This window comes from Drosophila virilis, chromosome 4, assembly GCF_030788295.1.
Source record: "Drosophila virilis strain 15010-1051.87 chromosome 4, Dvir_AGI_RSII-ME, whole genome shotgun sequence".
Taxonomy (NCBI): Eukaryota; Metazoa; Arthropoda; class Insecta; order Diptera; family Drosophilidae; genus Drosophila; species Drosophila virilis.
This window is the reverse complement of record NC_091546.1, coordinates 23,128,485-23,155,395: the sequence shown is the minus strand read 5'-3', so window position 1 is coordinate 23,155,395 and position 26,911 is coordinate 23,128,485. Positions and strand designations below refer to the sequence as shown.

Below are 26,911 nucleotides of genomic sequence, written 5' to 3'. Positions count from 1 at the left end.
CAACAGCAGCAGCAGCAGGAGCAGGAGCAGACGTTCTGGCTGGCTGGTAGTCAGTTAGTATATGGACAAAAGCGTAACATCAATTCAACCCACGACCAACCCCAACTCCAGTTTCAATCCCCAACCCCTCCCGGCCAACTCTAGCTATGCAACCCAGTCAGTCATCCATCTATCCATCCATCCATCCCTTGTCATGTCAGAGGCTCAGACGAGCAATCGCGCTGCCTTGTCTCAGGGCTTATTGTTGCTATAGCAACTCCTTGTAAAAGTTTAGCGCAGCTTTTCCAATTGTTGTTGTACTGTCTACCTTTGTTTCAGTTTGTCGTAGCCTACCCGCTGCCAACCTCATCCCACCTCCCATTGGGTCCTTACATTGGCAGCTACCTGTATAACCTTTGCGCATACGGAAAATTTCGCTCCTTGACGTTTTGTGCCGCCTGTCGCTTTGAATAAATAACTGACGTGACGCAACAGACACATTACCCAACTGCACACACACACACACACACACACACAAATAAATAGAGATACAGTTACAATACTAAACAATCAACTGGCACTACGCCGCTTACCTTTGACAGTCTAATCGCCCGGCTGACTGGCGGACTGACTATACTCGGCAACATCATCAGCAGCAGCAGCAGCATCAAAACCCGACCCCATCCCAGTTCTGGGCTGCTTCGGTGCCGACCTAACCCAGCGCTTGGCATTTATGCAAAAATTGCCTGCCTCAAGAATGAATGTGAGCCTGCTCTAGTCCCCCTCTATTTACTCTCGTCTTTGACTCTTAAAATAGACTTGACTGTCTCTTTCTGAGCCTTGGCAACAACGCTGCACGGTGGAGCTAATGCATTTAAATATCTTAGCTACTATTTTGGAGGGCTTATGAACCCTTTATTAAACTCATCAATATGGATATTTGAATAAAAATAAGAAACAAATTTACAGTGCTTTAAATTCAAACATTGACGAATAATTTGTAAAAATCATTTCAATTTTTAATTAATAATTTCTGGTAGATGTTTTTAAGTAAAAATAAATTGAAATTCCAGGTTCGAAGCAAAGATAATAATAAAATCTTCCATAAACACAAATTGAACCGACCCGACATACTGATCACAGTTTGTCATCTTTAATGATTGTCATCGAAAATAAAAAATTTTTAAAAATACTATTAAAATGTTAATTGATTTACTCTAGAGTCAAAATTGAAAATATAAAAAAAAAATAACCTGTTAAAGTTAGCGTTAAGAGTTTCGTCCAGTCAGTGCATGAGCCTCACGTTGTTTAAAGATTTATATGTCTTCTTTTGGAACAAACCATTTCTCATACTCTGTGTTAGTGCTTTATAACATTAAGCAGAAACCATTAAGCATAACGCATTGCCCATTAACCTTTCAGCTGAAAAGCTAAAACAAATTCATAATTTTCGCACCACTGTGCACATTAACTAACTACCTACAATGACTTCCTGTCATGATGACGCGGACTGTGGGTTGAGCACACTTACACAAACACACACAAACACAAACACACACAGGCAGCTCGACATTTGACGTATGTTCGAGTATTTTCCTCCAACCACGACCCGTCGGTTTTTGGGGTTGGGGTGGAAGGCTGTGTAGATGAGGCAAAGTGAGTTATTGAAACTGCTTCAACTCATAAATAAATAATTACCGGATTCGCATAAAATGTGCTCGTCCAATGCTGTTTGCTAATGTTTTTCCCTCTTACAAGTCAGTAGGCTCATAGATGCGCCTACAGAACCAGCCCACAGAAAAATCAACTGGTCCCCCTTCGCCCTCGAAGCACTCGACTTCACCTGGCCAGGCTCTGGCACAGTCTTTAGCTATTTGTTATTTGTTTTTCTAATGTTTGTGTAAGGGTCGCCAGGGTTGTTGGCTATTATTTCTATTAAGGGGACAGGGCGGAGATCGGGTATGGGCCGATTCGGCTCGGACCTCAGACACTTGAAACGTGGTAATAGATACTTAAATAGTAATTTAGTAGCTTTTGTAACCGCATGGATGGACATATGAGATTTTACGCCGATTTTGCTAAGAGTTTAGCTCGCTTTCTCTCCCTGTGTCTGTGTGTGTGTGTGTGTCTTTCTTTTGCAGACTTTACTGCACTACACTTGCTTTATCGGACATTTCATCTTGTTGCCAGTTCGTACATCTCTCTTGTCTGTGTGTGTGTGTGTGTGTGTGTGTGTGTGCGTCGTTTATGTGTGCGTGTGTGTGCCAATGGGTTTTTACATATTCCCAGCTAAACTGCTATAAAATGGTTTTTGGCTTAAGCGTAGACCCGTTGCTGGGCGGTGCATTTGGCTGTGTAAAGTTGGATCATGTTTCATGCAGTAGACAATTTATGTGGATTACACTCGTGCGTATGCTTGTGCGTGTGAGCCAGTGTGTGTGTGTGTGTGTGTGTGGAATGTTTGCGGCTGTTCATTTGCTTTTGCCTTGGCTGTGGTCCATTTGCCATTGATTTGCCTTTAAGATAAGCCCTTCATATGTTGGCTGTTTATTGTTCGGTGTCTTGGTCAAGAGGATCAGAGCATCAGATGCTGGCATTGTGCGTGTATGTGTGTGTGTGCTGTAATGGTGGGGAGGTTCGGGTTCAGTTTTTTGCCTTTCGTTTGGCCATCTACCAAAAATAAAAACAAACGGCCGTGGCTGTTGCCTAACCGGGTGCATAGGGATTGGAGGTTCGCACTTCTTGCTAATACTCGGACAATAGCTCGTCGGACTGGTCGGGGTTTTTTCCTTTCCCTTTTGCACTTACCATAAACACATAGTTTAAGTGCGATCAAAAAAAATAAAAAAAAACTTATTGACTTAAGTAAATCCATTGAAACAAAAAAAAACCGGATTCTAGTATGGGTACCATTAATGTGTTCCGACCGAACACCCAAATTCAAACTATTCAATTTCGCGTAAGTGAGAGAACTAAGGTGTTGATCGTCTCTCTTTCTCTTTACCCTCCCTACCTTGACAAGCAAAAAAAAAAATGGAATGTGGATGCTTGTCCCTATTTCAGGTTCTTAAACCATCACTATAAATTGCAAGCGGCTAACATGGGTACTTGACAGATAAAACAATTAATTATGGAATTAGGATATCATATCATATAAGCTAATATAATTCGTTTATTCACGCATTGTTCAATTTTGTTGCCAATTAATAGCAAGGTGAGTATAACTCTATTTACAAGAAAAAAATATACAGTTTCCAAACAAAATTTGAATCCAAAGTTAATATGATGAATGTGCAATAACTAGTTTAAATCCCATAAAGAAATTAAGGGGAAGGAGAAATTCACCAACATTATCTTGAGACTTGACGGATAGTAATTAATTTACCGTCTTGCTAAATTAACTGCATTTAAATGTTCATGTGTGTATATAACTACATATATCTATAGGCATTGGTTTAAACTCTTACTCACGCGATATCCTTCGAAGCAGACGTTGGGCCCAATGTATACGACGATTATGATCGCTGTTGCTAAATATTACAAAAGAAATTTATAAGTATATAAACACATGTATATATATATATATATATATATATATATATATATGAGCAACGGTCAAGGTCGGTGGTGTAGGAATTTCCTCTCGCTTTAACTTATTTAGGCATATTCATTGCACATTTTGTTTTAAAGAAATTAGTAAAAGAAAAAAAAATTTAAAGGAAATAAAAATTAAAACTAAGGATCTATTAGCCGTCCATCTTGGCAACGTTAAACAATTAATGGAATTATATGGCAATGCTGCTAAGCAAGCGAAAGGGGTACACCAAAAGTAATACAGACTCGGCTCCTTTGTTACTCTCTGCAGGTTACACTATATGCTTAGTGCATACGGTCCCGATGGTGCTGCATAAATAGTAAGCGTTTCACCCGCTTGACGCCGTTTTCCGAGGCTATGCCAGATGTTGTTCTTCGCAAGACAGCGGCTGATAAGTAAAATAGCAACAAAATTGGTTCTGCTGGGTTGCTAAGTGCGACACGTGCTCTTGGTGTTGCCCTTGTCTGGTCCGATCTCCCCCTCTGGTAGTGCCGACTAGTACGTCTAAATCTAGTCAACTGAGCAGGCACGGAAACTGTGGAAGCCTTAATTAGTTCCAAGTCTCAACACTAGCACATATAAATACCTTTTCTTTAAGGGTCACCCCGAATCACAATTAGGTTAGTGGGTCGAGTTGTTATGAAGGTTTTTGGTTTCTATTAGCGTACCAAAAGAACACTTCCAAACTGTACCACAATTGCAGCCTTGGTCGTTGATGTCTTTGCAAAAATTATTTGCAAAGAAAGAAAAAATGTTATGAACTTAACTCGCACGCGCTTCAAATATATCTGACATGCTGAGCTGTACTTTTAACCTTTACTACTTCCCAACGACAAAAAAAATAAGGAAGCTTTCAAAAGCTCTACATCACGCGATTATATTTTAAAACGGTACTATGGCCTGATCTTATCACCTTTTTCCTCTCTATTCGCCCTATTCGGTTGCGCATGCCCTCAGCTGTGCAATAAACGAAGAATTGGCTTCCAGCGCGGTCGGTAAAGCAGTAACTAAACTAGAGCAGCTGATCAACAAACAGATTCGTTTGGGGAGTGCAAAGCAGCCACTACACCACAGTTTATGCAGCGCTACTTGCTAGCGGGACATAAACTGAAATAACTATAATAACTGTTGAGTTAGAACTTGTTACTAGTTTGTATATCTTTGAGATGAAAAGTACCGATGCATTTACCTGTTTCATTAGCTAGTTGATAGTAGGCTGGGCTGACTTTTTGTACAACAATCGCCGGAATGAAAACTGGTGCAAGCTTAGAACTAAACTTCTTTTGCGCGTTACTCTGACAAAAATTGCGGGCGAAGACTTTCGTACCGGCAGTAAGACTTATGTTTCGGCTGCGCAAATTATATATCTTAGCATTTCTATTATGTGACTGAGCTACATTGTCTTTAGCTATCTGACGGATTACTTGTAAGGCTGTGGGCCTCTCAATAGCAGTGTCTTCGGACAAGAGGTTAAGTCGCTTTAGCAAGTCATAGTCTTTACCGTTTAACATCATATTCTGTCCAAACGCTAAAAAATATGGAGAGTACCCTGTACTTTGGTGAACGCTGGCTCTCAAGGCAGCACAAATGGCGTACAGCTTTTTATCCCAATTTGAATGATCTTTTCCGATATAGGCTCTAATAGCCGCTAATACTGATCTATTTACTCGCTCACTCGCATTACTTTGTGGCGAGTATATTGCCGTTCGAATGTGGATGATTCCATACCGGGTAAGAAAAGCTTTAAAGACACTAGAAATGAACTGAGAGCCATTGTCGGTCAGAATAGTTTCTGGCACGCCGAAAGTGCAAAACAGTGTGTTTTCTAGATAGTCGATAATTTTGTTGGTAGTAAACGCGCGAAGAGGCCACATAAAATGAAATTTAGTATTGTGGTCTACAACCATCAGGAGACCTATATTGCCGTTCTTGGACCGAGGATATGGCCCTAGAAGATCCATGTAGAGCTTCTGAAATGGCCGTTCTGACGTCATAGGCTTGCCCATTGGAGGTCTCAACACTACATTGGGGCTTTTCGTTTGCCGACAAACTTTACAATTGACTATATATTCATGAATTTGGGCCGACATTTTTGGCCAAAACAAGTATCTCTTGAGTTTCTCTATTGTTTTTCCGATGCCACTGTGTGCAGCGTTAGGGGGATTGTGGGCTCTCTCTATCACTTGTAGGGTGAGAGACGAAGGTATCCAGAGTTTCCAGGATTGTTTCTCCTGAATGCTATATCCCGTCGCTGGCTCAGTACGTTTATATATAAAACCGTCGATTATCTGTAAATCCGGTAATCTGGATTGGTTAGAAGAAATACTGTCTATCAGATCCAGATAGTTTGGCGATTTGAATTCGGGTGAAGACAGGTCAACTATGGGACCTTGCTCCTCGAATTCCGCAAGCTCTGTCTCATTTTGACGCGATAGCGCATCAGCGACAACATTTTGTGTACCGCTACGATGCGAGACTTTAAACTTGAAGCCCTGTAATTTGATCACCCATCTACCTTGACGTCCTCTGAGATCCTTCTGTCTCATGAGCCATTGTAAGGAAGCATGATCAGTTATTACTTCGAAGTCCTGTCCTTCTATATACGCTCTAAATTTAAAAATACCTCTTATTACGGCTAAGCATTCCAGATCGGTCACACTATAATTCCGTTGGGCCTTTGACAGTTTCTCTGACATGTATGCTATTGGAGCCTCCTCTTCCTGTTCATTTAGTTGAGCTAGAACGCATCCTAAACCAGTTGTGCTAGCATCGCAAACTAATCTAAAAGGTTTTGAGAAGTCGGGTGTAGCCAATACAGGTGCAGAAGTTAAAAGTGTTTTTAAGGTGTTGAAAGCGGAATCAGCATCAGTGTTCCATTTCAATACTTTCGATTTCTTTAGCAACTCTGTAAGCGGAAAGCTAACTGTTGCATAATGATTAACGAAACGTCTATACCATCCAGCGAGTCCAAGAAAACGTCTCAGTTGTTTTACACTTTTTGGTACAGGGAATTCGTTAATAGCTTGTATTTTGCTAGGGTCCGTCTTTAGTTGACCATACCCAATTATAAAGCCCAAATATTTAATTTCCCGCATACAAAATTTTGATTTTGCGATGTTGATTGTCAAGTTCGCTTTACGCAAGTGCAGCGCTACTTCCTGCAAAAGCAACATATGCGAATCGAAGTCCTCTGATAGCAGAAGTAAATCATCTAAGTAGACAAATACGCGGGTCCGCAAATGGGCTGGTATCACGCGTTCCATTAGTCTACAAAGCGTTTGAGGAGCGTTACACAATCCAAACGGCATTACTTTGTATTGAAATAATGGACGATTAGGGACTGTAAAAGCGGTATACTGACGTGATTTTTCTTCTAGGGGTATCTGCCAGAATGCGTGCTTCATATCGAGGCCCGTTATATATTTAGCCGGCGGCAGACGACTAAGAATTCCGTCGATATGGGGTAGAGGGTACGCATCTTTACGAGTGTACTTATTTATGACTCGAGAATCTAGACACAGCCTGTTTTTATCCTTTCTTTGCACAAGGACGCAGTTGCTGCTCCAGGGGCTATGCGATACCTCTATTATATCTAAAGCTAGCATTTTCTCGATCTCGTCAAACATTAGCTTTTCAACGGCTGGCGAAATAGGCCAATGTCTTTGTTTGACGGGGGTCACATTATCTATTTCAATGCGATGTTCGATTAACTCAGTGCGTCCTAATCCTTCCTTTTCATAAGAATAGAAATTAGAAATGATCGAATTTAATCGTGACTTTTCTTCAGCGGTTAGCTGATGCATTTTCGCTGTTTCCTGGATATCCTGTTCGTTACTGTTGTCTAATTCATTTACGGACTCATCAGGACGAATTAAATTCGTTAACAGTCCAAAGTCCTGCCAAAAATTTATGCCTAAGTAAACATCTTGTTTCAAATCGGGTATAACATAAAAATCAACATTATGCACTTGTTTTCGAAATTCAACTTTAAGTGTCAGTTTGCCTACCACTGGGCAAATAGCGTTGTTAGCTGTTCGGATTGATCCAGAGCATTTGCGCGCTTTGGGATGTGACAACAGTGACTTAGCTGCAACATTACCGAGGCAACTAATCGTCGCTCCGGAATCTAATAATGCTACATATTTTTCTCCCTCTAGGCTTAACTCAGTGTACAAGCGGTTATCTGAGCTCATAAACACTGATTGAACGAGCTTCTTACGAAGACTTTTAATATTTTTCCAGAATTTCCTAAGTCGAACAGTAGAGCGTTTTGGCCGACTGAGAAATTCGATGGGTTCTATGCTGCTAAAAATTCGTCTTCGTGTGTCAAGATAGTGTTTTACTCTAATATGGTACGGTACGTACTTATTTTCAATATCAGTTTGAGTTGCAGTCTCGGCGACTGAACATGTATTTGCCATATAAGTTGTAAATATAGTATTTGGAGTTGATTGCTCCAAACTACCATATGACTGTATTTCTGGCAAGGACTTTATTCTTTTGTGGGATGCGTCAAACTGGTGTTGGTCTGCGCATCCCGCTTCCGGTTTCCCAAAAGATTGCATTTGCTACAATTGGGTTTAAAAGTATTTTTAGCACCGCAACCGTAGCAGAATATACGCCTTTCTCCCATGCAGTCATCGAATCGGTGTCCCACTTTATCGCAATTCCAGCACACTATTTTCTTGTTCTGTATTTCTGAAATATTATCTTCTATATCATTATTTTCCAGTAACTCAGAGACATTACCTCTACCGTATTTGGTTCGATTGGGAAACGAGCCAGTTTCTCTACAGAAACTTTCATGTTTCTTAACTTCCTCTCTTAATTCTGCTCGAGTTCTAATCTTCAAATGCAATAGTTCGTACCTGAGCGCTGTTCTCGCATTGCGTTTTAATAGGTCAACAAGCTTGTCTTCGCTTATTTCGTTAGATAATTGGCTAACCAGGCCTTCAATCGCTGATTGAAAATCATCAAATGTCTCCTGATCTTTCTGGCGTCTTTTCCTAATTAGTTCCCACAAGTCAAAGTCGTCTTTAACGTCCTCGAATCTAAGTCGGAAATCCGTACAGAAAGCCAACCAGGTATACTGTGGGTTTTTCTTGTGGAAGCTCCAAAACCAATCATTGGCTTTCCCGAAGAAAAGTAAATGAAGATTGTCACAAAGCAGCCTATAGTCGCCGTTCAAATTTTGAGCCGTTAATGAACGAATTCGATACAAGAATTCATCTATCTGCATAGAGTCTTTCGAACCGTCAAATTTAAGTCGCCAGGTTTGCATAATGCTAGCTGCTTTTTCTGAACTCAAACTTGAGTTTGATCGATTGCTACCTCTGGGGCTGTATGGTCCGCAGTCAAGGGGTATGTCAGAGTTCTGGGCACTATTAGGGAGAGTATCAGCACCTAATCCCCTTGGAGACTGAACTAATCTAGAGCGTGTTGATTCAGCTTGCTCATTTCGTACATTTAATGTTGCTAACTTCTCTTGCAGTGATTGTTCAACAGAAGCTTTAATAACGTTTTTGAGTTCTGCTATTAAAGTCCTTTGCTGAGATTGTAGAGCTTCGTTGATATAGGTAATTGTCTCTACATTTGGACCATTGTCCACTGACTTATTTCCGTTGCTGCCTAAAGACATGCAACTACCTAAATATTCTCTATGATTTCGATTCATAGACCTAGTTTGCATACTTCGCTTGGGCGTGGCTCCTCGCCCTTTTCCGAATCGCTGACCTCTCCTGATACCTGTAGTAGTCGAACCATCTTGGCAAGGTAGAGTATTTCGCGATAGAGTTTCGTCTGTTTCAGCATTACCAGCTGAGTGTAACTCCGCTGCCAGTGTATTGTTCATAAATATTAGTTGCCCTGGGTTGCAATCTGCCTCACATACTGGACATTTTGGGGTTGTCTTTAGTGTATTGCTTATGCAAACGTCGTGAAAACGGTGTTGACAAGGAGTAGTCGCAGATAGCTGTTCTGCTTGCAATTGCTCATGGCAAATGCCACAAAATGGATCTTGCGCGTTAATCGCTGCAACTATGCTCTCTGTGCTTCGTCTCACTGCCATAATGAATGCAAACTTTTGCTTGTTTCCAAACAACAAAAGGAAAACTAAATAGGACTTGTATTATTAAGTCTTGGTTATTTATTCTATCTGTCTTTTTCCCACACGTTATTGCTTACAATCCTTAAGCAAACCTGAGTAGTTGAATTTGTGCTATTTATTTTACTGGAGTCTATTTCTGATTTGGATTTTTACTGCTCATGGACTACTAGACAACATCCGAAATATTTCCAGTTTGTTGTAATTCCAAATAGTCCTTGAAACAATTAACCCAAATTTGATTATTATTCCCTCTTTTCCGATCTTACCCGCTGCTTAAAGTACTAGTAATTAATTGTGGTCGACTAATCCAGCAATGCCTGAATTACAATCGCAAATTCCTACAACTAACTACTGTCTGAACACAACGTATTTTCCCGAGAAAGGGGCCTAACAGGGTAATTAAAAAATAATAGGTAGTAATTGATATGGTATAACTTCGAGTTTCGATTGGGGATTGTTGTGCACTAGGTGTTAGTCGTGCTTACGCAAGAAGTAAAAGTTTTACGTTCTTGCTAGGGCCCCACGTTGGGCGCCATATATGTAATGGTGGGGAGGTTCGGGTTCAGTTTTTTGCCTTTCGTTTGGCCATCTACCAAAAATAAAAACAAACGGCCGTGGCTGTTGCCTAACCGGGTGCATAGGGATTGGAGGTTCGCACTTCTTGCTAATACTCGGACAATAGCTCGTCGGACTGGTCGGGGTTTTTTCCTTTCCCTTTTGCACTTACCATAAACACATAGTTTAAGTGCGATCAAAAAAAATAAAAAAAAACTTATTGACTTAAGTAAATCCATTGAAACAAAAAAAAACCGGATTCTAGTATGGGTACCATTAATGTGTTCCGACCGAACACCCAAATTCAAACTATTCAATTTCGCGTAAGTGAGAGAACTAAGGTGTTGATCGTCTCTCTTTCTCTTTACCCTCCCTACCTTGACAAGCAAAAAAAAAAATGGAATGTGGATGCTTGTCCCTATTTCAGGTTCTTAAACCATCACTATAAATTGCAAGCGGCTAACATGGGTACTTGACAGATAAAACAATTAATTATGGAATTAGGATATCATATCATATAAGCTAATATAATTCGTTTATTCACGCATTGTTCAATTTTGTTGCCAATTAATAGCAAGGTGAGTATAACTCTATTTACAAGAAAAAAATATACAGTTTCCAAACAAAATTTGAATCCAAAGTTAATATGATGAATGTGCAATAACTAGTTTAAATCCCATAAAGAAATTAAGGGGAAGGAGAAATTCACCAACATTATCTTGAGACTTGACGGATAGTAATTAATTTACCGTCTTGCTAAATTAACTGCATTTAAATGTTCATGTGTGTATATAACTACATATATCTATAGGCATTGGTTTAAACTCTTACTCACGCGATATCCTTCGAAGCAGACGTTGGGCCCAATGTATACGACGATTATGATCGCTGTTGCTAAATATTACAAAAGAAATTTATAAGTATATAAACACATGTATATATATATATATATATATATATATATATATATATATGAGCAACGGTCAAGGTCGGTGGTGTAGGAATTTCCTCTCGCTTTAACTTATTTAGGCATATTCATTGCACATTTTGTTTTAAAGAAATTAGTAAAAGAAAAAAAAATTTAAAGGAAATAAAAATTAAAACTAAGGATCTATTAGCCGTCCATCTTGGCAACGTTAAACAATTAATGGAATTATATGGCAATGCTGCTAAGCAAGCGAAAGGGGTACACCAAAAGTAATACAGACTCGGCTCCTTTGTTACTCTCTGCAGGTTACACTATATGCTTAGTGCATACGGTCCCGATGGTGCTGCATAAATAGTAAGCGTTTCACCCGCTTGACGCCGTTTTCCGAGGCTATGCCAGATGTTGTTCTTCGCAAGACAGCGGCTGATAAGTAAAATAGCAACAAAATTGGTTCTGCTGGGTTGCTAAGTGCGACACGTGCTCTTGGTGTTGCCCTTGTCTGGTCCGATCTCCCCCTCTGGTAGTGCCGACTAGTACGTCTAAATCTAGTCAACTGAGCAGGCACGGAAACTGTGGAAGCCTTAATTAGTTCCAAGTCTCAACACTAGCACATATAAATACCTTTTCTTTAAGGGTCACCCCGAATCACAATTAGGTTAGTGGGTCGAGTTGTTATGAAGGTTTTTGGTTTCTATTAGCGTACCAAAAGAACACTTCCAAACTGTACCACAATTGCAGCCTTGGTCGTTGATGTCTTTGCAAAAATTATTTGCAAAGAAAGAAAAAATGTTATGAACTTAACTCGCACGCGCTTCAAATATATCTGACATGCTGAGCTGTACTTTTAACCTTTACTACTTCCCAACGACAAAAAAAATAAGGAAGCTTTCAAAAGCTCTACATCACGCGATTATATTTTAAAACGGTACTATGGCCTGATCTTATCACCTTTTTCCTCTCTATTCGCCCTATTCGGTTGCGCATGCCCTCAGCTGTGCAATAAACGAAGAATTGGCTTCCAGCGCGGTCGGTAAAGCAGTAACTAAACTAGAGCAGCTGATCAACAAACAGATTCGTTTGGGGAGTGCAAAGCAGCCACTACAGTGCTAGGCCTTGGCTTAAAAAAGCTGTTAAGTCACCATATGGCTAGTCCATGTTGGTCATTTGTAGCCTAGTTATTAGGGCTTTTCGCTGGTTAACTGCTGGAATAAGATATTACATCAATTTAGAGGAACATTAATAAAATAGTTAACAGTTGAAGAGGAGAAAGAAGCGATTAATATCGTTAAGTAAATATACAGATAATCCACAGATCTATAATACAGATCACATGGAAACAAGTTCAGTATTTCCAGAAAATAAATAAAGTATCCAATATCTTTGCTTGAAATTAAATTGAAAAAAGTAAATTCTGAAGTAAAACTAAGTAAATAAATTCAAGTAGTTCGAGCATTGTTTGCTTGTCATTAGAATTCAGTAAAGATCTAATTAAGCGAAAACTGGAAGAATTAAATCTGTCGAAAAAAGGCGTCCCATTAAATCTGCTGTACTTAGCCCAAAGAGAGACAGAGATTTAGCACATAAATACTTAGCTAACTGTCTGCTCTTACGGTAGTCTATTTTAGTAAGACGCTTAACCCAGTTGAACCCCGATTACGTGTTGTTGGCAAAAAAAAAAAAGGCGTGGGGCACGTGGCATACGACACGCCATTAAGCAGCAACTGTAGAAGTAGCAGCAGCAACAGCAACAACAGATACACGACATACGGCTTGGTCCACGCCCATCAAAACGCCTTATTCGCGTGGCATAACCCTTGACACGCCAGTCGAGATTGTTTTCAATGCCTGGGGGCATACGTGACGCGTGTCCTAAGGTTAATGCGCCTTCGATATAAAAAGCAAAGTCCCGGCCAAAATGCAAATTGTTAACGTGACTAACGTGAAAGCCGCGTGCGATGATAAAAAATATTATACAAATATAAAAGTCATCCTCACTTCGCTCAACTTCAAATGCCAATAAAGCCAGGTGGCATGTACGCATTGTTTGCTGCCCTAGGATTACGTTTCCTTATTTTCTATTTTAGTTCAAGCTGATAAATATACGACACACACTCCTGTCATACTGCCTAAAATACTATCCTATGAATTTTAGATAGCTTTGCTTGGGGAAATAGTTTATTATTAAATTAAAAATTAAAAAATTAAAATAATTTTCTCCAGAATTTTCAATGTCAAGCGAACATGGATAAATTGAAAATACATTTTTTTATTAAATGTTATTAATTAAAAAGAAGCTTTCGGTAATTCCCGAAACCCGTCTTAGTGTGTACAATAAAAAACTACTTTACAAAACTTGGATTTCTAGCTCATACGGTTTGGACATTACTTGTCATTCAGTCAATCAATCGATCAGCATAAACAGTTATATGTAGCCAGGCTATTTTCTCAGCATTTCAGCTAACATACTTGATTTGCTTATATATTTTATTAATTTATGTTTATCTTAATATGGCAAGTGTTTGTATATATTAATAATTTCCGAAAATGTTTTATTTAACTAGAAATTAATTATCCTACTAAGCCCAATAATAATATAGAATCTAAACCTTAATCTGTTCAATTGTTGTATTCTATTTTAGACGAGCTTCTGCCTGCTAATTTCACACGCCGCTTGGGCAAAGAAATTGAATGCAAGTCAAGCGTTCGACGACACATGGAACACAGCATCCGACTTGGAAAATGAGCTGGAAGTGAGTACTAAATAACTAACCAGCTCCCCAAACACACATACACTCGCACACTCGCATACACATGCAAAAATATGTCCATTCCATTAGCAAAGGCCAATACACAAATCCTTATCCTTCGATTGCAGCAACAGAAACGTTCAAAGGGCAGCACTGGTGCTGGATCAACTGGGAGCTCGGGCACCGGCTCTGGCTCTGGCCAGTGGTCAGCTTGGTCGGAGTGGTCAACATGTTCGCGCACCTGCGATGGCGGCATCATGCAGCAAATGCGTCGCTGCAGTACACCGGGCAGCTGTCGCGGCGAGAGCGCCCGCTATCGCATCTGCAACATGCAGCCATGTCCGGAGCAGCAGGACTTCCGTGCGAACCAGTGTGCCGCCTATAACGATGTCCCCTACGATGGCACCCTGTACAAGTGGACGCCGCACTACGATTATGTCGAACCGTGTGCTCTGACATGCAGGTGAGTCGCATTCGGGGCTTTTCAGGCGGCACGACCCCCCACAGCTTGTTGCATACTAAAATAAAGTCTACACCGATGCGCTTATGGGCCAACTGTCCAACTGGCCAACTGGCTGGTACCAGTTTCAGTTCAAGGATCTGCACTCATTATTCATCATGGCTTCCGTTGGGCGTTGGAGCCGCTCGCCTCGAGTGGTTGTCTCTTTTTTGCAATAAAAAATCTAGCGTTTATTTTCTTTTTGTGTTACCCTGTAGGCAGAAAATATCTAATAGCGGGTGAAAAAGATTCTATGGCTATTTATGATTTTATAGCATAAATATATATATACCTATATTATACTTATATTAAGCTTATATTATTAAAAATTAAATTTAAAATGTTCGCAACAATTTGATAAGAAGCGCACAGTTACAGGGTATCTAGCAAGTAATGCACGCTCGCTTATTTGATGTTTATTTTTTCATTCTTCTTTTTTAAGCTCAGTTTGTATTTGTGGTTAAAATTAGTGGCAGCCGTTTCGGTTTTGTGGCTTTTGCGGCTTCCAGTGTTTTTTTTTGGTTAATCCATTTGGGTTAGATTTCATATTTCGCTTCGCCTCGCATTTTCATACATATGCGGGCTTTATAAATCATTTGCTAAGCGTCAAAATTCTCCAATTTAGTTGCAAATGAAGCGGTTGGCCAAAGGGATTTCGTATGATACTCAAAACAGCTAATAAAGCGGCAAAGGGAATGCACCAGGCAAAAGGAATTAAATGGAAGTAAGGCTCGTGCAAAAGGCATAAAGATGCCATTTGAAAAATGTTAGCTGAAATTGGTTAGCAGAAGAAGCTAGAAAATCTATTTGCATATATTTTGCTAACTATCCCTTCATGCACGCGTGCCGAAGCTCATAATTCCGTAAAGTCCCCGAACAAACATATTTGACTTTGCCGCGATTAGTAAAAGAAGGATAATTTAATCTATGCTTCTAGTTGGATTCAGAAGAAGCCCTCCTGAGTTTTCTTCAACCAATCTTAATGCAAGTTATTCTTTACTTCGTCAGATGGAGCTGAGAATTGAAAATAAGTTGGCTTGAGTTCTATTAAATATTAGAAGGAACTACAAAAAGACATATTTTTATGATAATAAAAACAAATATTAATAGTATTCCCACTTTTTTTTCAAAATTAATTATTGAGAAAACTTCCCTTTAAGAATCTGCTAAACGTCACAATCAATCAAGACTCTTTGAGAGCTACTTGAAATATTAGCCATAAACAAATCGAATAATTTCCAAAGCATTAAACGAAGCATAACTATCCATCAACCTGTGATAAACTTGAATCTAACTGCTTTTTCAACCTCCCCCAACAGAGGACACCCGGCGCATCTTATGGAGGACATCTCACCGGAATCGGCAGCCGGCAATGCCGAGGAGCACTACGATGAGCAGAGCGTTATTGTGCAGTTGTCGGCGCGGGTGCAGGATGGTACACGCTGTCGCTCCGGCAGTTTGGATATGTGCATACAGGGCAAATGTCAGGTGAGTTTTCTATATGGACTATCGATGTAATCATAATGTTTAGGCAACGATATGGGGGTGTGCATGTGAGGCTTGTTAGCTTCCTTCCTTCCTGTGTGTGTGTGTGTGTGTGTTAAGGCTGCCCTTCCACTTAGCTGCGCTCCAAAACTAAAATATGATAAATTACGGCGATGTTGTCAGCGCAGGAGGGTGGGCGTGAGAGTTGGTAGGCGTGGCCGTACTCGTGGTTCCTGAGCACGACAAAAACAAAAGGCATTGCAGCCTGCCAGTGTAATACGTACTTACGTATGCATATATATGCAGATTGCATAACGCAAGCGCCTTTGTATCATTATGAACGTGAGCATAAATAAATCATAATGTTGACGGGGGTTCGGGTTGCCGGAGTTTAATATAGGAGCTGGGAGTAGATGCGGTTAGCGGGCACTGGAAACCAAAGGCGGCTGCCACTCCAGTCAAAGGCCAACTATTGAAATGCCAATAAAGCGTGCTGCTGGCGGCTGCCTGGTTGCCACTTCACGGAACTCAGCCGTCAACGCAGGAATGAAACGCGCGCTACAAAGTATGCTATGTAATTCTGACATGCAGCCGAGAGTTGCTAAAAGCCTTTTTGAAATATTCTTTGAATATTTCCAGACTATTTGTTGAAAATATAGCAAATAATTTAATTTATATAGTATAAAATTTAACTAGAAATAATGTATGCATTAATTATAACAAGTTTTTTGGAAAAATTTACGCCAGACAAAAAAAGCAACTAAGCAAAGAGATAGTGGGTCTAAAGCTGCGAATTAATTCTTATAGAATTTGTAAAGCTTGAGAATGTATGTAATGGTAAGGTATGGTATATGGAATGTAGGGTATGGTTTAATTTAATATGATGTTGCAATTTAAAGCTGACAGCCAACCGAGGTTGGGTCTCGTGAAATTATGATTTGTAAATTTTCTTTTCATTTTGGCATTTGGCTAACTTTTGAGACACGCCTCGTGTGCGGCATGTATGGCTATTGCCGCCACAGTTTGGCAGGCTTACAACTACAATAATGTCAAACGAAGTTGGCGACGGCAGCAAAAAGCAACACTAACAAAAAAAAAAACAGCAAAAAAAACATACAACAACAAGCAAACGTGGGCGCATTAAAACTGGAAGCGGCTGTGACTCCGACCCCAACCAGATCCCAACCTTGCAGTATTCTCTGGTGTTTTCTATCTCTTTCTGTCGCTCTTGCTTTCTCTAGCTACCCGTGGTTTGTTTGAGTTTCAGTTCAATTTGTTTCGAGTGTGCACTTGTCTGTGTGTGTTTGTGCGTGTGCTTGTGTTGGTGTTGCGCCTTATCCGACTTTTCGCCTAGTTTGGCGGTGCCGCTGCCTTTGTAATGCCGCCAAATCGTCACCCCAATTTGTTGTAATAAACGCCAATATGTCATGTGGTTTACGTTGTGTTTTATTTGTCTGCCTTTCCACGCGGGAGTTGGGCGTTGAAGTTGAGGCTGCAGCAGCTGCCAACTCACACACACTTATGCATGTGTATAAAGACATATGTGTGCGTGGGCCTATATATGTATATCTGTATCCGTTGCAAATAAATCAAATAGTAAGTTGCCAGTTTTGTGGATTTTAATGCGGCTCGCGGGCTTATTTCTCGCCATCCCTGTTTGTCTTGCGGTTTAGACCTAAAATCAAAAAGCAGACACACAGACACGTACACACATCCAACCACAAGGCAATTCTTTCCGGTACCAGATATCTTGACATGGGTTAGGATCTAATACTTTTGCCACTTCGAACTCTGGATTACTTTTTCAATGGCCATCTGTCATTTGGCTGTTGGGGAATTTCTTAATTAATCAGACGCTTTTTGTATTAAATACCGAAACGCTTAAAATAAACTGTCATATTATGGTAATATTTGAGTTGAGGGTAAAAAAATAGTTAAACATATACTGACAGATACTACTTAGGTTAACTAAAGAATAACTTGTGGTTAATTTTACAGATCAAATCAAACGAGAAACAAAGGAGGGGTGTAGTTAAGGGGGGGAAGAGACCAAATATAAGTAAATATTGTGTTTGGGTATGCATAAATAGTAAATAATAAATTTGAATAATTAAAATATTTCACTTTTTAACATCCAGCTTAGCAAAGTCCCTTATGAAACTTAAAAAATTAAAAGAGAACTCAACAACTGTAAGAGTGTGTAAAAAATTGATTTAACTTCAGTACCAGCAAAAGATCTATTTAATTGTGATAGCATTGTATCTGCTTTGGAGCTGATCAACAAAATGTAATATATACATATATTTATAGAAATCCATTTCTGTAGGCATACAATTGGGTCGGTTTTAACTCCTCAATCTAAAGCAACATTTGTTTGGCAATGCGTAGAGCCTCCGAGTTCAATACGCAACCTTCGAACAGGCCAACTGTAAACTGTCGCAAGTGCCATGTGGCACCAGCTACATATCAATCACTGATACATAGGAAAAGTACACATATACATGCTCACACACATCCTTATAGATACATCATAAGTAGATTCGAGTAGCTGTGTGTCAGCGCCTGGGCTTATGCAACGAATTCTCATTGATTTCCATATTTTATTTATTACGTTTGCTGTTTGTGTGTGTGGGTGTGCGCTTGTTTGGCAATAGGCTACGATATGATACCGCTAACAGTTGATTTACACTTATTTACGAAGCAATTTTTTTATTTATTTGTTTTTCTATCGTTTTAACACACTTACACAGGGTCTTTTGATTCGATGTAGACTTTTGTGACTCCTTAACATGCTCTCTATATGTCTGTCTATAATAAACGATAATAATAGTTACTATATTTATCGAGGTTTTTTGTAGAAGAATTCGTTAAGACTTTATTACTAAACAATTGGATGAATACAACAAATAATAACCTCATAAAAACAAACAACAAAAGTTATTGTACATATATGTTATTTTTGTAAGTGTATTTAGATTTATACGTCCCCAAGATAACTATTTATGCTTCTTGTTGGGCTGCTCTTGTATTAAACTGTTCTTTTTATATTTTTGGCTCTATGTTTCTCTTTTCAGCGCGTTGGCTGCGATTTGAAAATAGGCTCAACGAAGAAAATCGACGGCTGCGGCGTTTGCGGGGGCGATGGCAACTCCTGTTCGCAACCGCTCTATTACTGGGAGATGGCACCGATGTCGCAATGCTCCGTCACCTGCGGCGGCGGTAAGTCCTTAGTCTGTAGTCCCTAGTCCTTATGCATGTACTTAGCTAGTTGTTGTGAGACGGTTTGAGTCCTCGGCTAGTCCCTAGTGTAAATAAACAAGTGGAATATGTCAAGAACACTGCCGCAGGCATTGGCGTGCCACGTTGCCGTTTGTAATCTTTTCCCTTACGCGAAAAATGCTGTCAAATTTTTCTACGTCCCCTCCTCCATGGGTGGAGTTATGTGTGAGTGTGTGTGTGCGTGTGTTGGGTGCAAGCAGCTATTTGTCGTGCTCATTTATTTTCATTGAATTGGAATTTGTTTCGATTGAATGTTTGCATGGTAATCGAGTGGCAGTTGTGCCTTCGTGCTGCTGCTGTTGAAAACTGTGCACCAATTTTCCTGGCTAAATGCTTAAAGTTTCTTCTTTGTTTTATTTTTTTAGTTTTTTTTTAATAATATTTTGCCCTACTATAATACTTACGTATACATATACATGATTAATAGTCCTGTCGAAATAATATATTTGCAACTAAAGTTTGTCGATTAGCCGACTCTCTCATTCGGCAACGTCTCGGTGCTGCGATCCAACTTTGTTGTTACCCAAAGCCTAAGGTTAACTTCAGTTTTCTACCTTTTATGTGGGGTTCATAAATTGGTTTGCATGCATGCAGCAGCTGAAAGCAAAACCTGAGGCCAGAAGTTTTCGGATTCAGTTCACAAAGTTCACAAGTGTGTGTGTGCAGGCAACATGATGGGCAACATGAGGTAACATAAGTTAGTGTTCTACTGAATGCCAATTACCTGTTTCAGATGAAAGTTCATTACGTTTGAGAGCTGACTTCGCAACAACAACTATTGTTGTGGTAACATATGTTTAATTACAATGAGTCAAAATAATTTAATGCTAATTTTGAGTAATTTGACATAGATAATAGGTGTGAAACGTCAAGACCAAAAACTTCAAAGCCTAAATTACATGTCATAATTAATTTCGAATTTATGCCGAACAGATTTAAATTTAATTTTTGACTAACGAATAGCTTTGTTCCTTTTATGCAAAGACAAATAAGTTAGAAGTAATATGCAATGAATTCTTGGGTTCAAAATGCGATAAATGCAACTAAAAAGTTTGGTGTTCGGCCATGATAAATGTAACATTTCATGTCTAGTGAAAAACACATTTATGAATAAAGCTGTCCAAATGAGCATTAAATATTAATTTGGTCTTCAGAAGCGATTAATCGCAGTTACTAATTAAACTAAAAACAAACTTCGAACACTTTTTTTGTCTATAAGACTACGAGATGCCACTTATCAATGCCTTATTTATATTTTATAGAATAGAGGTTTGATATTGTAATAGTATGATTTTCTTCGTTGATTTAACTTATGTTCGGGTTGCCTTTTTATTTTTAACAACACGTCTTCTTACTGCTAGTACTGTAGAGAGACTGCCTTCCACTTCTTCTCTGCAGCCGCTTTTCTTTATCGATATTTACTTATCGTACTGTTATAATTAACATAGATAGTGACACTATAATACCCTGGCTAGGGTTACCAATGATGCTCTTATCCTATTACAACTCGGCCATCCTGACAAAGAGAGCTCCCGATCTCTGTCTTTTATATGTGTATCTATCTTTATAACTAATGCTTATTGCCTATTTTCGCATCCAATGCTTAAAGTTTTGGCTATTCCAGATACCAACGTACGGGTTGCGAGATAATTGAAAGCCTTCTACATCCTTTAACAAGTATCTATCATTTTTTAAAATCTTTTCTATACTATAAGGCCCTTTATATCTTGGTATTAACTTTTTTGAAACTCCTGGTGTGCTATCAAAATTTTTTACCATGACATAGTCACCTATTTTATATTCTACTGATACTTTCTTCTTTTTATTAATCCGCTCTTCATTTCTGATTTGAGCTTCTTTTTGATATATTTCTCCACTCTTTCTTATATTTTCTAAATTTCTTTTATCACACGTGTTCACCTGTGTAAACTCTTCTAATTTTTCTTTTAATTCATCAACAACTTTTCCTTTCTGTTGTAATCCGAATAACATTTCGCTTGGAAATTTCTTTATGCTTTTGTGTTGTGTGTTGTTTATTGCATATTCAACATTTTCTATAATAACATCCCAATGTAAACCATTTTCTGGCTCCGCCATTTTTGCCATCATCGGACCCAAGTCTCTATTCAACCTTTCCACCTGACCATTTGCTTGCGGACAACCCGTTGCTATTTTAATATGCGTTACTCCCTCATTTTTTAAAAATTCATCAAACTCTTTTGCAGTAAAACAACTCCCTCTGTCCGATACAATGAACTTAGGTCTACTATACGCTCTGAAATAATCTTTTAATGCCTTAATCGCTTCTTTCGTACTTGTTGTCTTTGCTGTATATAGTCTAACAAATTTTGAAAATCCGTCAACCACCGCCAATATATATTTATTAGCCCTTCCTGCATTAATTGGTCCATAATGGTCTATATGGATCATCTCCCACGGTTTGTTTCCTTTCGGTATGCTATGTAATAGTCCTTCACTCTTACCCGTCTTGGGGGCGAAGGCAATGCATTTTAAACAATTCCCTATATGCTTTATTGCTTTTTCCTTAATATATGGGAACCAGTAACTCTTTCCAATGGCATCGATCATCTTATCTCTCCCAGCATGTCCCAACTCATCATGATATTTGTAAAGTACATGTTCTTCCATATCCTTTGGTACATAAAAAACTAATCTGCCATCATTTGTTTTTCTGTAAATGACCCCATTTCTCATTTCGAATAGCTTGTGCTCTTCTTTTTCTAACATCTTTCTAATATCTACCAGTTTGTCATCTTTGCTTTGGCAAATAACTAAATTGTCCTCAAAACTATTGGATTCAATAACTAAAATGTCCTCATAACATCTGCTTAACGCATCCACATGTTGCATTTGCTTGCCCGATCTATGCACTAACTCAAAATCGTAATTTTGTAGTTCTAACGCCCATCTAGCAATTCTCGGATTTAAATCTATTTTGTTAAGCGTTAAAGTTAAAGAGTTGCAATCTGTCATTATTTTAAATCGTTTTCCCTGCAGATATATACGAAATCTGCGTAATGCGTAAATGATGGCTAGCGTTTCTAACTCAAAACTATGATATTTAGACTCTACTTCGGTTGTTCTTTTAGAAAAATAAAAAATCGGGTGTAATTTCCTATCTTCTTTTTTTTGAAATAAAACAGCCCCAAATCCCACTGCGCTGGCATCACAATGTAGTTCTATTTCTTCTTTGTAATTATATATTGATAGTACTGGCGCCTCTAACAATTTATCTTTTAACATATTAAAACACTTAAACTCCTCTTCTCCAAACTTGAATTTCTTATCTTTTTTCAATAAATCATATAAGGGTTTAGCTAATATAGAAAAGTTTAAAATGAACCTCCTGAAGTAGGAGCATAACCCTAGGAAACTTTGTACTCCCTGAATTTTGTTTGGTATTGGAAAGGATTTAACCGCTTCTAACCCTTTTTCATCAGCCCTAACGCCTTTACTATCCACCACAAATCCTAAATATTTAACGCTGCTTTTAAAAAATTCACACTTATCTAATTTCAACTCTAATTTGTTTTGCACCAGTCTTATAAACACTTCCTTTAAGGTCTCCATGTGTTCCTTTATGTTTGTACTTGCTATCATAATATCATCCATGTAAACAATTACCTTATTATCTTTTATCATATCACAAAATATGTTATTAACAAATCTTTGAAATACATGTGGCGCAGTTTTTAAACCCATGGGCATCCTAAGAAATTCATATTGTCCTAAAGGGGTAACAAATGAAGTGTATTTAATAGATTGCTCATTAACAAAAACATGAAAATACCCGTTTTTTAGATCCAACTTTGAAAATACTGTTTTTCCGCATAGTCTGTCTAATAAATCGTCGATCAATGGTAGCGGGTAGTTGTCTCTACATATAATTTTGTTCAGTCTTCTAAAATCAATACATAACCTCATGTCTCCAGTTTTTTTCTTCACTAGTACTATAGGTGATGCATACTCTGAACAACTTGGCCTAATGATTCCATCTTTTAAATAGTCGTCTAATAATTCTTGCAACTTTTCTTTTTCCATATAAGATAACCGCCTAGGTGTACAATTAAATACTTTGTCGTTTTCTAATCTTATGCTTAACTCATGTCTTAATTTTGGCTGATTTGGCCTTTTCGCTTTTACATAAGTATTTTCAAATAAATTTTCAAATTCACACTTTGTGCTGTAATCAATATCTTCACTTAAAATATATATATTTTCTCTTTTGTTAGAATCTTCCCAACTTATTGTTAAGATATCCTTCTCAAAATTCTCTTCTAACACTCCCATGATTTCGCTATTCACTGGCGCTTCATTAACATGATTATTAATTTTAACTGCACTGTTTCCTATATCTTCTATAATCACTTTTTCAATCCCGGTTTGATTATAGATAATTTCATCACTAACAACTTCTTCACTATCAGGTTCGAGCTTAAGCTCTCCATAACTAACTATCTCATCACTAACAGTTTCGATCCCAATCACTTCATTTCTAACTATTTCACCACTAATTATTTTATTTCTAACTATCTCATCACTAACAACTTTATCACCAAGCGTTTCCGGACTAACAATTTTCTCACTAACTAATTCATCACTACCAGTTTCATTACTGACTATTTCCTTATTAACGATTTTATCATTTAACAATATAGTTTCATTTTGCTCGTGTTTGATATCTTCATCGTCCACTTTTTTTTGTTTTTCTTTGTAGCTTGTAGCTATGATATCATTTTTACCATTATTCTGGTGATCAACTTTATGCCCGTTCACAATTTTTAATGTTCTTAAATCAATATTTAAACCAAAAGAATCCATAAAATCTCTACCAAGCACAGCGTCATACCTCATAGACTCATTTGCCACAATTATAACATTAAAATAAACATTTATTAACTTTTTCTTCATAAAACATAAAATTTTTCCAAAATTTTTCAATTTACTTTCATTTAAACCTACATACGAATTTGCATCTGGCATACGCTTTACTTTTAATGGCACAAACTTTTCCTTTAAAAATGAAATAGGGCTGCCAGAGTCTATAAGGCATTCTGCAATTATTGATTTGTTAAATGAGTTACTAAAATGAATTCTTAAGTATCTTACATATTTGTTTTCCATATCATACTTTTTATTTGGACATCCTGCTATTAAATGATCCTTTGAGCCGCACGCATAGCAAGATCCTGCCTCCCGTTTGGGCTTTAAACAATCTTTGGCCCAATGGCCCTTAACATTGCAATTGTAGCAACGTTGTTGTTTGTCCGCCTGTGCTTCCTGTGCAGTTTGTTTCACTACATGGTTTCGTACCCGTTTAATTGGCAACTTTATAGCTGCAAACGCACGTAAAATTTGAGCCGGATTGGTAAAGCAATGCATACTAGCTTGAGTGCGCAAGTTTTCGCAAGGTATGCCTCGAATAATACCCTCCATTAACTCCTCTACATCAATGTTGATGTCCTGTGCCAATATGCTTTTTTCGCTAAAATATGTGGCGAACACCTCATCTGGTTTCCAAACCCGATCCTCGAACTTCTGTCGTAGTTCCGACTTCGAAAATCCTCCCCCGAAGGCCAAAACCAATTGATTTAGCATCTCGTCAATCGGAGCAATGATGCGCATAGGGTCTGCATGCAACCACTTCAAAGCACCGCCTTTCAATTTGCTTATACAAAGCAAGTGCTGTTGCATATCATTTAGTCTGTAGATCTTGGCCACATTGAAGAATTGCATTACCCATTTACGCACCTCACTTTCTCCAGTAAATTCTAATAAAATTTCCTTGGCTAACATCATCGCTCCAGTTTGGATGCAATTATTTAAGTTGCCTCCGACAGCGTTGCCACTTTCGTCGATCCTTCCAGCTGCCCCAGCGTTGCCCGCTGCACCAGCGTGATCAGCTGCACCAGCGTTGCCATCCGTTCCAGTGTAATCAGCTGCACCAGCGTTGCCATCCGTCGACCGTGGTCTTTCTTCAGTGTGACCATCCTCTAGCTGCAATAAATCGCCGACTTCACTTTCTTGCTCTCCCCCGTCGCTCCCGCCGATGTGCGAGTTGCGGTTCACCGTTACTTGAAATTCTTCTAGGAATTTTCGAGACGCTTCAATTTCGAGACGCATCAATTTCAGCATCTCGGCGCCATTTGCTATTTCGTCACGCTGTTGTTGCATTATGTTTTGCAACTCATTTTGAGCCTCAATTGTCTGTTCCTTGTTACGTTGAACTTCAAGTTCCTTTGCAGCATCGTCTCGGATATCCACTGGTACCTTATTTAATCTCGCCATCAGCTCAGTTTTGGTACCCTCTGTTGGCAAATTTAGTAATGCCAACCAACTTTTCAATGTCGCTATTGACACGTCATTTATATTTATATTTTCCATTTTGTTGTGTTTTTTTTTTTTTTTTTCTGAGTCAATCCCACTTCTGATATTGTAATAGTATGATTTTCTTCGTTGATTTAACTTATGTTCGGGTTGCCTTTTTATTTTTAACAACACGTCTTCTTACTGCTAGTACTGTAGAGAGACTGCCTTCCACTTCTTCTCTGCAGCCGCTTTTCTTTATCGATATTTACTTATCGTACTGTTATAATTAACATAGATAGTGACACTATAATACCCTGGCTAGGGTTACCAATGATGCTCTTATCCTATTACAATATTAAATTTAATTTATGATCGTGCTTACAACTAAGGGTCTTACACATTTCACGATCGACAATTGTTATATGTGAAAAATTATCAAAATTATTTCATGGACCCTTATCAAATAGAAATATACAAAGTTAAAAAGTTTGAAAATAGTTTTGCGATATGTTGTTGTGTGTTGTCTGCACGTCCAGTTGATATCCCTTTTGCACCCATTTGATGTGAAGAGGGTATACAAAACCAAACACAAATTGCCACCTATACAAAATATGAATAGTAATTAATCTTAAAAGAGAAATCGATTCAAACCGAATTTAAAATCGACATGTTTTTTAGGACCCAAAAGCTGCTGATGATGACTTTGACGATGGCGTTAAACCAAAACAAATATTACCAATGCTCCGACTGGCAGGGTTCTGGGTTAGAGAGCTTAGAGAGCTTTGAGCTACAGTCACAAAATTTATTTTATTTATATTTTTTTTTATGGCCTCATGAATTTTTAATCAACTTTGCGCTAGCTTTTTCGGCCATTAGGCCGTCAAAAATGTCGAACGGAAATAATCGGTTTGCCGCTTGATAAATGTCAGTTTTTGTCGAGTGCTGGGCGGTGGCGAGGGCCACTTGCCCCAATATTAACAGCAACGACAACGACAACAACAACAACAACAACAACAACAACAGCTTGGGCGGATTGCCGGGACTTGTTAATTTCCGACAATACAACAGCACTGGGCAACACCAGTTTACTTAGTCATTATCCTGGCCGTCTCTTGCAAATGGCAAAATCAATTTGTTTTTCAATTTTAATTGCAATATCGTTTAGCTACCTTCAAGCAGGTGTTGCCCTGCACCCTCTCGCACACTGCCTTCCGTTCGCTGCCTTAATTACATTTAAGCGTCTGTCCGCCTCACATGTCACTTAAATGTCAAGTGCAGTCCGTGGTCTGTTGCGCGGTGGTTTGAGGGTCTATCCACAGGGGGCACCCAAATTAACGTCCCAGCATATGAGTTGACCAGCCACAGCTACACGCATAAAACTACTGTCTCGTGTTTTTGTCTCTACTTG

General features: G+C 38.7%; 2 protein-coding genes and 2 long non-coding RNA genes across 11 annotated transcripts in view; 2 read left to right on the top strand and 2 right to left on the bottom strand.

Moving 5' to 3' along the window:
- The window catches only part of nolo (no long nerve cord), an 86,330-nt gene that overhangs the window by 26,143 nt on the left and 33,276 nt on the right, over window positions 1–26,911 (top strand). For all 5 annotated transcript variants that reach the window (XM_002051031.4, XM_032437681.2, XM_070209390.1 and 2 more), the window contains 4 exons: window positions 13,803–13,913; window positions 14,039–14,373; window positions 15,729–15,897; window positions 18,969–19,113. In XM_002051031.4, the coding sequence (XP_002051067.2) occupies window positions 13,803–13,913; window positions 14,039–14,373; window positions 15,729–15,897; window positions 18,969–19,113 (760 nt within the window). The remainder of the gene's footprint in view (window positions 1–13,802; window positions 13,914–14,038; window positions 14,374–15,728; window positions 15,898–18,968; window positions 19,114–26,911) is intronic.
- LOC116651408 (uncharacterized) lies at window positions 3,134–12,224 on the bottom strand. Of its 3 annotated transcripts, XR_004304411.2 has the most exons (3): window positions 11,444–12,215; window positions 11,071–11,129; window positions 3,134–3,509 (listed from the first exon to the last, which is right to left on the bottom strand). It is a non-coding gene; the product is annotated as an uncharacterized lncRNA (long non-coding RNA). The 3 variants fall into 3 exon arrangements; XR_011416610.1 differs by having other exon boundaries at window positions 11,071–12,224; XR_011416611.1 differs by lacking the exons at window positions 11,071–11,129; window positions 11,444–12,215 and adding an exon at window positions 3,820–10,459.
- On the top strand, window positions 16,535–17,327 carry LOC116651409 (uncharacterized). Its single transcript, XR_004304413.2, has 2 exons — window positions 16,535–16,731; window positions 16,794–17,327. It is a non-coding gene; the product is annotated as an uncharacterized lncRNA (long non-coding RNA).
- On the bottom strand, window positions 23,645–25,853 carry LOC138911291 (uncharacterized). Of its 2 annotated transcripts, none has more exons than XM_070209393.1 (2): window positions 24,304–25,853; window positions 23,645–24,248 (listed from the first exon to the last, which is right to left on the bottom strand). In XM_070209393.1, the coding sequence occupies exons 1-2, from the start codon at window positions 25,576–25,578 to the stop codon at window positions 24,237–24,239; spliced, it is 1,287 nt and encodes a 428-aa protein (XP_070065494.1). In that variant the 5' UTR covers window positions 25,579–25,853; the 3' UTR covers window positions 23,645–24,236. The 2 variants fall into 2 exon arrangements, with proteins under 2 accessions (XP_070065494.1, XP_070065493.1); XM_070209392.1 differs by having other exon boundaries at window positions 24,326–25,853.

What these genes read in the sequence shown, in the direction of transcription:
- LOC138911291 (XM_070209392.1), bottom strand. Translation starts at nt 25,578, where the DNA reads ATGGAAAATATAAATATAAATGACGTGTCAATAGCGACATTGAAAAGT. An exon ending in GCAGGATGTCCAAATAAAAA is followed by an intron (nt 24,249 to 24,325) that starts GTATGATATGGA and finishes CAATAATTGCAG; the next exon opens with AATGCCTTATAGACTCTGGC.